The sequence below is a fragment of the Bufo bufo genome, chromosome 2 (genome assembly GCF_905171765.1).
Source record: "Bufo bufo chromosome 2, aBufBuf1.1, whole genome shotgun sequence".
Classification (NCBI taxonomy): Eukaryota; Metazoa; Chordata; class Amphibia; order Anura; family Bufonidae; genus Bufo; species Bufo bufo.
Genome location: NC_053390.1, coordinates 8,588,976 through 8,600,638, shown reverse-complemented (window position 1 = coordinate 8,600,638; position 11,663 = coordinate 8,588,976). Strand labels below are relative to the sequence as shown.

Below are 11,663 nucleotides of genomic sequence, written 5' to 3'. Positions count from 1 at the left end.
CAATATCACACCTGACGGAAAAAGGCCTGATCAGCACAAAGTGGAAATTACACAAAAGCTGAACCTTCCTGTCATAGCATTGAGGTCATTTCTGGGTTTAGTCCAATATCAGAGGAACTTCATCCCATGTTTCTCAGACATTGCATGGCCTCCATATGATCTTTTAAAGAAAGAGGTGAAAGAAGATGACATCAGAAAGGAATGGACTGAGGTTCACACAGACGCCTTTAATTCATTGAAAAGGTCTGTTATGGAGGCAACGGCATTGATCACTCCAGATCCTGCAGAGACTTTCCATCTAGAGGTGGCGACCACCGATCAAGCGTTATAAACTGTCTTCTGCCAGAAAAAACATGGACAGATGTGTCCCATTGCCTGCCGATCTCAAGTTTTAACTGCTGTCTAAATCAAGTATACTGCATGTGAAAGACATCTATTGACGACTGTGAGGAATATGGGGGAATATAATTTGATGCCTGCCAATTTGCTTTGGGGGGGTGGGCATCTTCCATAGGAAATAGACTCCACAGGTGTCTCAGACTATCCGGGAACCCAAACCAAACCAGGAGGGGGGACAACTCCAACCCCCCCCCACACTTTTCCTTACCGGAACTACCAACCACACCGCAAATCAACACAGGACTCCAACTTGTTGGGTGGTGATCGGCCACAGCTTTATTTATTTTCTTATACCAACCAAACACCAAGCTTTAACTGCTCGAACCCGTCAATCATCATGAGTGGTATGCCGGCCACTGGCCTCCCAGTGGGCAAGTCCGCCACTTACTTCGCCCTGTCTTGTCATTTGCATATATATGCCGCCACGAAGGAGCCCATGTACCCCTACACTGCGCTCCGACCACCACCCAACATACACATCGCATGCTCCACTCCATCCTGTAACCCGGATAAGAAAATGTCCAGGCCGATGTCCGACAAATGGACACTGTCCGGGCGCATCAAGGACCTGTTGTCTCCCTCCAGTTCCCGGTGACGTACTACGATGCCCATGCGAGAACGGATATACCGAGAAATACGGGCATTAACCGTTCTGTCGCATCTCTCAAGTGCATCAGCATCCCTAGCACCATGCCAGACCACCTGGGGAATGATCTCCGACCAGACCATGACCAGCTCAGGGAAAAAGGAAGCGAAGCGCTCCATGTCTGCACGCATAAGAGTCATGAGCTCCGCCATTCTCAAAGAGCAGAGATCATTCCCCCCGGCATGAATAACCAAAATAACTGGACCAACAGCGGACCTGCTGCTGATATCAACCACCTCGGGCAGCACTTGGGACCCGAATACCTCTCCAGAACACATCCACTTCACGGAAACCCAGAGAACGGCCACCGGGTCTGCAGTCCGCTCTCTGAGCCGCCCAAAAAACATAAGAATGGCCAAGGATCCAGACGGTCGGACGGAAAACACCTGTAAAACAGAAAACAGAAAAATAAGTACGCATGCAGCACAAAAATATGATTGTATTTTTTATATATATATATATATATATATATACACACACACCGGTATGTATACACTGCTTAAAAAAATAAAGAGAAAACACAAATATAACACATCCTAGATCTGGGTTAATTAAATATTCTTCTGAAATACTTTGTTCTTCACATAGTTGAATGTGCTGACAACAAAATCACACAAAAATAAAAAAAATGGAAATCAAATTTTTCAACCCATGGAGGTCTGGATTTGGAGTCACACTCAAAATTAAAGTGGAAAAACACACTACAGGCTTATCCAACTTTGATGTAGTGTCCTTAAAACAAGTCAAAATGAGGCTCAGTAGTGTGTGTGGCCTCCACGTGCCTGTATGACCTCCCTACAACACCTGTGCATGCTCCTGATGAGGTGGCGGACGGTCTCCTGAGGGATTTCCTCCCAGACCTGGATTTAAACATCTTTCAACTCCTGGACAGTCTGTGGTGCAACGTGACGTTGGTGGATAGAGCGAGACATGATGTCCCAGATGTTCTCAATTGGATTCAGGTCTGGGGAAGGGGCGGGCCAGTCCATAGCATCAATGCCTTCGTCTTGCAGGAACTGCTGACACACTCCAGCCACATGAGGTCTAGCATTGTCTTGCATTAGGAGGAACCCAGGGCCAACCGCACCAGCATATGGTCTCACAAGGGGTCTGAGGATCTCATCTCGGTACCTAATGGCAGTCAGGCTACCTCTGGCGAGCACATGGAGGGCTGTGCGGCCCTCCAAAGAAATGCCACCCCACACCATTACTGACCCAATGCCAAACCGGTCATGCTGGAGGATGTTGCAGGCAGCAGAACGTTCTCCACGGCGTCTCGAGACTCTGTCACGTCTGTCACATGTGCTCAGTGTGAGCCTGCTTTCATCTGTGAAGAGCACAGGGCGCCAGTGGCGAATTTGCCAATCTTGGTGTTCTCTGGCAAATGCCAAACGTCCTGCACGGTGTTGGGCTGTAAGCACAACCCCCACCTGTGGACGTCGGGCCCTCATATCACCCTCATGGAGTCTGTTTCTGACCGTTTGAGCAGACACATGCACATTTGTGGCCTGCTGGAGGTCATTTTGCAGGGCTCTGGCAGTGCTCCTCCTGTTCCTCCTTGTCCTGCTGCTGGGTTGTTGCCCTCCTACGGCCTCCTCCACGTCTCCTGATGTACTGGCCTGTCTCCTGGTAGCGCCTCCATGCTCTGGACACTACGCTGACAGACACAGCAAACCTTCTTGCCACAGCTCGCATTGATGTGCCATCCTGGATAAGCTGCACTACCTGAGCCACTTGTGTGGGTTGTAGACTCCGTCTCATGCTACCACTAGAGTGAAAGCACCGCCAGCATTCAAAAGTGACCAAAACATCAGCCAGGAAGCATAGGAACTGAGAAGTAATCTGTGGTCACCACCTGCAGAACCACTCCTTTATTGGGGGTGTCTTGCTAATTGCCTATAATTTCCACCTGTTGTCTATTCCATTTGCACAACAGCATGTGAAATTGATTGTCACTCAGTGTTGCTTCCTAAGTGGACAGTTTGATTTCACAGAAGTGTGATTGACCTGGAGTTACATTGTGTTGTTTAAGTGTTCCCTTTATTTTTTTGAGCAGTGTATATGTATATATATATATATATATATATATTAAAAAAAAGGAAAAAAATGGCAGCACCGTCACAGATGAAAAATGGATGAAGGGTGCAAAAAGCCCAGTATGGATATAAGCCAATCCAGTAAAATGCAAGCGATGAAAAAAGGGCAGCACTCCAATAGATAAAAATAAAAATAACTTTATTTACCCATAAGGCTGTAGCGACGTTTCGGCTCTTACACAGGAGCTTTCCTGACTGTTTGAGGAAGGCTCCTGTGTAAGAGCCGAAACGTCGCTACAGCCTTATAGGTAAATAAAGTTATTTTTGTTTTTATCTATTGGAGTGCTGCCCTTTTTTCATCGCTTATATATATATATATATATATATATATACACATATACATATATTTATTTATTTAAATTTTTTAATTTAATTTTTTTTTTATAATAGATCAGGGCGAGTATAAATTACAAAGCAAGCGGAGCGCCATCTCCCAATCCGCATAACCTTAGCCTCGGAAAGGTCAGCTCTGGCTGCCTCTGTAGCAGCGCCGATACGGAAAGAATGAGTGCCATACGAACCAGCATCAACGCCCGCATGTCGCAAGCATCATTTAAAAAGGGAGGTAAACTGAAACTTTGTAAGAAGAGAAAGGTCCTAATTGACCAACAAATTAAAACCGCCTGGGCAAATCTGCATGTATTGGTGTATCAAGCTTACCGGACATGCTAAGCCTGGAACCTGGTGAAGGGGAATCTATGCACCCCTACCAAAAACGTCTTAGAGCTACAGATTCTAATACGCACCGCCCCATTACCTAGTGCTATATCCGAGGGAAGGAGGCCCCCCCTGATTACGCAACGGAGGCAACAATTCACCCACCCGGAGGGCACCAAAAAAGGAAAGGCTAAACGCAGTGGATAAAAGAACCGTCTCAAAAGGGGAACTGCAAACCACCTGACAAGCAGAAATACATTTACAAAGAAGCTGATAAGAAAATGGGCGCCGGCATTACAAATTCTCTACGCCAACCCCGAAGGGCTTGGGTAAATATAAAGGTTTTGGTAACATCAGGCCAACCAAGAATACGGGAATGAAAAGAAACCCCAGGAGCGCAAGCGCAATAACAGTTTAATCGTAACCTGCAGGCGTACCTCATCCCTCCGCAGGTCCCAGGCCCCACCAAGGGAAAGAAACTCCTCCCATGCCTTACCATGAGCTTTCCAGGTCGCCTGAGTCACTGAGGAAGACAGTAAGGGCATCAACTGTTTTCTACCAGACGCAAAAGGTGTTCTGGACAGATCACTCCATCTGGGCACGCCTCCGGGAGGAGGATCCTGAATTCCTGCCAACGAAACCGAGAAAGAGCATCAGCAATAAGGTTAGAGACGCCAGCGACATGTTGGGCCCTGAAAAAGATGTTATACTCCAGACAACGTAACACTAGATGCCGCAAAAGACTGAGAACGGGCAAAGAAGTGGTGGACAAACCAATAATACAATGATCGACACCTATTCTATCGGTCCAAAAAGTACAAACATGCCGGTTAGCCAATGTAGGGCCCCAAATCTCGACTGCGACGACGATTGGAAATAGTTCCAAAAGAGTCAGGTTGTTACAATAGCCTAATGCTTGCCAAGCTTCAGGCCAAGGGGATGCGCACCAATCGGAACCAAAAATGGCTCCAAAGCCACAGGAACCTGAGGAATCTGTAAATAAGGACAGTTCCGCATTGGAGCACTTGCCCAGCATAAAGCAGGTGTGACCGTTATAGGAAGAAAGGAAAACCTGCCATACCCATAAATCTGCTTTCAAGGAGCTGGTGATACGAATGTGGTGCCGTGGAGAAGTGGCACCACGGGTAGCAAGAGAAAGACGGCAGGGGAAAAACTCGCCCCATAGGCATTATCCTACCAGCTAAAAACAACAAACCAAGGAGGGATTGAACCTGGAGGAGGGTGGCCTCCTTGGCTGACAAAAAACCTTGAATTAATTGGGACAATTGCTCCAGTTTGTCAGCCGGTAGGCGGAAAACCATAGCGACGGAATCAATCTCAATGCCTAGGAAGGACAAGCCGGTGACCGGACCTTCTGTTTTTTCTGATGAGAACCCCGAAACGCTTCATGAAGTATAGGAAGGTGTTCAATAAAAATTGGCACCTGTCCCCATCACCAGGGGCAATAAACAAAAAATCGTCTAAATAATGAATTATGGAACAAGAACCAGTTTCATAACCAACAACCCATTCAAGGAAACAACTAAACATTTAAAAGTAACGGCAAGATATTGAGCAGCCCATGGGAAGGCACGTATCATAATAATACATGCCATCCCCACAGCATCCCAACAGGTGATAGCAATCCGGGTGAACCGGAAGGAGGCGAAAGGCCGACTCATTATCTGATTTTGCCAACAGGGCATACCTGACCAGCGGCCCTGACAAGGGAAACGGCCCTGTCAAAGGACACATTGGAAACTGAGGCATCCTTAGGGGAGATCGCATCATTTACCGAGGTGCCCTTTGGGTGGGAAAGATGGTGAATCAAACAGAATTTACCCGATTCTTTTTTGGGAACCACGCCCAAGGGCGAAATCCGAAGATTATAAAAGGGGAGAGAAGTGAAGGGGCCTTCGATTCTACCCATCGCTACTTCTTTCGCTACTTTGTCGAGGAGAACCGAGGGGTGTTCTTTTTTGCTGATGCAAGATTCTCCGAAAAAATAGGGACATGGCCAAGAACCAAAGGAATGAAAAACCCAAACGTAAATCCAAAACGAAGCTGCGATGCAGCCTGTTTATTGGGGTACTGGTCTAACCAAGGCCCCATCTCTACTACGGTCACTGGAGTCCTTTGGGTCACTGTGGGAAGAGGGTTTTTTGGGTTGGGGGCGGGGGCAACGGGATGCTGAATGTAGGCCGCCGCAAGCGGAACATTCATGCTTAAATCTGCAGAGCCCGGCAAACTTTCAATGTCCCTCATTAAACAGCCAACGTGTTCCCGAGCGACACACGGCCACTGATCCCTGACTGAAACCAGTGGCCGCGCTGGGAAAGGGAGGCCGCTATGACACCATCAACCGCAACCGCACATCAGCAGCCTTAACCCCCCATCCGATATCGGGTTGGAGGGCAAGGCGACGGCGGAATTCCTCGTCATACCTCCACCATGCGGAACCACCATGTGATTTGTAAGCGCTGTAAATGGTGTCCATATATAAAAAAGAGCTCAGAGCAGCGTTCAGGATGACGCTGACATATAACAAAGCCCAGAACCGAAAACGCCTAAAGCCAGTTGTTCATGGTCTTTGCGACTCGTGGACGTACAAATGGTTTCTCAGCCGGACGTCGCTCTTTATCCACCGTATGCTGATCCACGCTGACTAAAGACCAAATGTCCACATACTGGTTCTGCCAAATTTTCTCCTTAATCTCCTTCTCCAAATGTGCCCCTAAAGGACTAACGCCGCAAAAGATGGAGTCCTTATGAATGCTTTCCTGGACCAAAGAGGGTTTCGCAGTAGGCATAGTAGGCCGAGGAGAGGAAGGTTGTAATTTGTCAAAAATTACCTTAAGGGCCGCCACCTGCACCCACCCCCCAAGCCCCTGTAAATGGAAACTTATTGGTAGCAGGCAATGGAGGAGCTGGCACTGTAACCGTAGCTGTAGGCGGGTCTGGCCGGGGAGGTTGAGAGACCAGACTGGAGGCCCTGGAGAGGTGATGAGGCTCACGGCATAAACGTCCAGAATGTGATCTTGAACCAGGCTCCCCAGGTGCGCCCGGCAAAACATCCCAAGACGACGGGGAGCGCCATCGTGAGGACCTATAGCACCGACTTCTCCCGGAATCCCTGGAGCGGCGTCGGGACTGGCGCCTACGTGAATAGTGATGACTCCACCTCCTGGAACCCTCTGAAGAGGAGGAGGGAGATCTCCGAAGACGTCTCCGTGACATGGCTTGGTGGGTCTGGGAAGGGGCGGGCACCTGTAAACGCATGGGGATGGCAGCTACTGGGTCGGTAGGAGGCTCAGCCGCATCCACATGTATCTCAATGGGGTCAGGTGCAACACTAGGGGATCCCTGGGGCAGAATGGGGATAGGTGGCGTTATAGGCAGTTGTGCAGCTGCCGGGGAGGTGAGGGGGAGCATGAGGCTGAGGGAGAACAATTTTGAGCACCAATAGCTGGCAGCAATGTGCTCTCCACAGCGCGGAAAGAGTTAGGGAAAAGGAGGGGGGATAGAATGGGGCAGAGCCTGTAAGCTGTGCTGCGATGGCCGTACATCCCTTACTGGGGAGGCCACAGTCGCCCTGTGCACATTATGTAAAATGGCAGGCCCGGTGGGGTTAATGCGCACAGCGTGCGCCCTGCCAATGTAATGACCGACGACACGCACAGGGAGGAAAACAGGGAAAGCCCTGCCCAAGGGAGAGGGAAAGGTGGTGACCCCTAACTCAACTTGCGGCTGGCACCTGACTGCCCTGACGTCCCTAGACGGGTTCCTCACCCGTGCGGCGATCACGTGCCTAAACCCTGGCTTTCCCTAATATGAGCCCTAGATAGTGAACAGGCCGGTGGGATCGCTAGTCCGCACCACTATCACTAAGAGGGAAACACCAGGGAGAGGACAGACAAAACAGACAAACACATACACCCAGGTGGGCGACCACAATAGACCAAAAAGGTCCAACAGGGATCCGAAGGGTAGCGTTCTGGACCAACTACCAGCGAACGCAGCAACACAGCTCCAGAAGGTCAGAATAGATATCCAGGCAGGAAGCTCTATCTCTGGCAACCAGAGAAGTGTGAGAGAGAAATATAAGGAGGTCTGGGAGTGCTGGACAAGGAACAGCTGAGGGGAAGGAGCTACGGATCCCTGAGTGAGCCAAAAGGGTTTGCAAAGCAAACCCAGAAAGCTACCATAAGGAAAACAGCCCTATCTTAAATAGAGCGTGCAGCCAACCGCTGCGACTTCCTGACCCCGGGTATAACGGAGTCAGGCGTGGTTCTCGATACCCTCGTGACAGCCAGGGGGACTATGTCCCAATAGCTTGGGAGGACGAGTGGGGCGGGTGGAACGTCGGCTCCCTGCTGCTGGGATCGCAGCTATGCTCCTCTGTGGAGGAGGGGGCAGGGGAGGAGAAGAGAGCTCAGGAGGGAGCAAAGCTGGAGGAGGCTGGTGCTGCTGAACAGACTCCTGCAGTAGCGCTCGCAACCAGCCATCTCCCTCCACTTCAATACGCGCCAGGAGAGCAGCCATTAGAGGGTCTCCTGCGGACATCTTGAGCCAGGTACCTGTAAACCCGTCAAGAGGGAGATAAACGGGAGGGGAAAATACTTAAAGCAGAGGGGGCTGACTCCTGCAGCACGAGGGAGGAAGGGGGGGGGGGGCAGGCCAAGCACAGGGCTGTGTTAACACCTTCCTGCCAAAACCATCTCCCCATGTAGCAGAGCCGAACCAGCTCAAATCCTCCCCCCTCACCAGAAAAGGTGGTGGGGGAGCCACACAAGAGAAGAAGGGGGGGTCCCAGAAGGCCACGACCGCCCTCCTTAAACAGTCAGGGGCTCATCAGCCTAACTGGAAACAAGCTTCTCTTCTCTGATAGGATGACCCAAGTGGACAGGGGGGGGTCTGTGTAAAACTGTGCCAAGCTGACCTTATGTACCCGCAGGGGGTGTGAACGTCATGTCTTGGTGAAAGTAAAGAGACTGTTCCACGTGATCCCAAAATAGTAGTGACGTCAGGAGGGGCTGCAAGGTTCAATTCGTCATGTCGGATGCAGGCAAGACAACAGGCTGCTAGGAGTAATGAAAAGGCAAGGTGTTGCTGAGAGCAAAGACAAGGCAGAAAGGGCCGGATGCCCAAGTGAAAGAAACTGACCGGTGGAAAAAATTTTGCGTCAAAATTGGTGACCTGGGTAAAAGATGGTCCAGTGTGGCGGAAATTTCTCATACCGGAGGTGATGTCCTCTGTGAGAAGGGGTCCAGTTTGGCGGAAAACCGAGGCCACAGAGAAAGTAATGAAGCAGCTGGTGCAGGAAACAAATTTCTTGTTACCAAGTTCTGCACAAGGGGAGGCTGCTCTGAACCTGGCTGAGAGTCCAGTGCCGGAGGAAAAGATGATGGTGATATGTGCCGCTGCCAAGGGAAACCGTCGGGAAAAAAAGGAGGTGGAGAGCGGTGTGGCTCTCAGGAATTCCTATGTGTGAGCAGAGTCCTAGAGAGGATTTGCGGAGGAGCCATGAGGCAGTTGCTAGGGGCGGCCAACCACAACAGCGTGCAGCTGTCCAGAAGTTATGGAGCGGAGAAAGTGTTTCATATTCTGCGGCTGGAGATCCGAAGGAAAGGTCTCCAGAGAGTGTGACTCCTCCTCTGGAAGGAGGATAGAGCCATGGCGTTTCTCGTGGTACACACTGCAGTAAGGAGTCTGCAGGTGATCGTGTAATGGAGGATCCTGGAGTATCCTGGTCTCCCGGTACTTCCGAACCCGTGACAACAATAGATAAGATTGTTCCAAATTTTGCATGTGTGGCAAGTAAAGTGAAAGTGAGCCAGCGGCAGTTGCTACCTGCTGGGCCGGTAAGTGATAAATCGATAGTTGTGCGGGACAATTATGCGGTTACTAAGAACTATCTGGAGGTTCTCGCTGAGTGTGAGACTGCAGTGAGAACTGGGACTTATGGACTTGTTGGTAAAGTGGTCGTTCATGAGGTAAAAAAACAGAAAACAGTCTACACCTCGGCAAGCAAGCACTGTGTCCGATTCTTTTTAACTGACGTTCAGCAGTCCGATTTCAGTTTATCTAAGGAATTGTCAATTTTGGTTAAAGTCTTTTTGATGCGCAAGGCTGGGAGTCTTGCCGATGGGTTGTGATACCAGCATTCCTTCATCAATTTAGCCAGAGATGTTAGCGTTGAGTCTGAAAACCATCTATTAGGAATGTTTGGTCTTTGTTGATCCACACAGACAACTTTCTTCATATCTTCAAAACTAGGATCATTAGGAACAACGTCATAAAAGGGAGGTTTGTAATCTGCAACAATACCGTTGCTAACCGTGCGTCTGGCGACCTCCCAGAGGACCAGGCCAAAAGCATAAATATCAACTCTTTTGTAAGAGTCAAAAAAATCCACTTGGATCGTCTCATCGAGGACTTCGGGAGCCATGTACCTCTTGGTTCCTACATAGGGGTTATTCCCAACATCGAGCTGATTGGTTGATTGTGAGTGAATCACGGCCAATCCTAGATCAGCAATGCAGCACTGTCCGTTCTTCTTAACTAGAATGTTCTTGCTCTTTAAATCCCGATGAGCAATAGCAGGTTTCCCCTGCGTACCAAAAATCTCCACATGTAAATGTGCTAGTCCGCTGGCTATGGAAAGGACAATACTGAGACAGGTCACCGTGTCTAATGTGGTTACATGTAAGTAATCGTAGAGGGATCCCATTTCATGGTAGTGCGTAATAAGCCACAACTGTGTGCTGGAGTTTCTTGAAGTCATATCGGAGGCAATGAAACCTAGGATGTTTTCATGTCTTAACAGCACCGTGTTGTATAATTCAGTCTCTCTGAACCACGACTTCTCATCTCGGGATGAAAAGATCTTTACGGCGACGCTTTCCCCTTGCCAGTGGCCGCGCCATACTTCTCCGTACCGACCCTTACCAACACATTCTGCAAGGGTGATCTGGCGGGCGACTGTTCTGTGCACCAGGAAGGGAAGCCCAGACCCACTGCCAGATGTGCACGTGTGATCCAGCAGATCCGCAAGGGTGCTGTCCCCCACTTTGGACGCGATCAGCCCGTCTACAGTCCCATACTCCGCATCTCGTGTACTCAACCGCTCCATGTGCCGTTGTTGAATTTTCCGGAAGACCAGGAGGGCCACAACTGAAAGCACTATTAGTACGACTACTGGAGCCAGGATAAATATTGCCACGGTTTCCACGCTGGAATTTAACGTCTCGACGGTGCCTGACTTACTTTGTAAGTTCGCTGTAATGTTCATGTTGCAGAGGTCGCCCTGACAGCAGTCCACGGCCTGGTCAGCAGAAGGAGGGGTCTTGCAGGTCATTATGCTTTGCTCGTAGACTTGGAAGCAGCCTTTCTGAGAAACCAAGAGACCATCGTTCATACTGAGGGAGGCAAAGCATTGCTGTCCGTAACAGCGGTCTCTGCTGCCGCAGGAAATCCCCTCGCACATACATTCATATTGGACGGAATTCCCTTTAACCTCCTCGTCTTCCATGCTAGAAGATGAAAAGGCGACCATTATGACTATGGAAATAATTACACCACCATCCACCATTGTACAGTCCTTATATCCAATCCCCTCAGAGTACAGCAGCGGAGTCTGACAGAAGTAGAGAAGTCCTCGCAGTCTTCAGGAGAGAAGCTGTGGAGCTGTAGCAGAAAGCTCCAGGAGCCGAACACAAGTGATCTGATGCCCGGTCTCTGGAGGCTCCATATATACAGTCATACTGACCAATCAGACAAAAGGGTGAAACAATAGACTCCACTGACCAATCAGAGAGCAGGATGAAACAATAGACTCCACTAACCAATCAGACAGCAGCATAAAA

At 49.6% G+C, this 11,663-nt stretch overlaps 1 protein-coding gene across 1 annotated transcript; it reads right to left on the bottom strand.

Moving 5' to 3' along the window:
• Window positions 1-9,852: 9,852 nt before the first annotated feature.
• LOC120991974 (activin receptor type-1-like) lies at window positions 9,853-11,389 on the bottom strand. The gene has a single exon (XM_040420737.1). It carries the CDS (start codon window positions 11,387-11,389, stop codon window positions 9,860-9,862), a length of 1,530 nt encoding a protein of 509 aa, XP_040276671.1. The 3' UTR covers window positions 9,853-9,859.
• Between the last annotated feature and the right edge of the window lie 274 nt (window positions 11,390-11,663).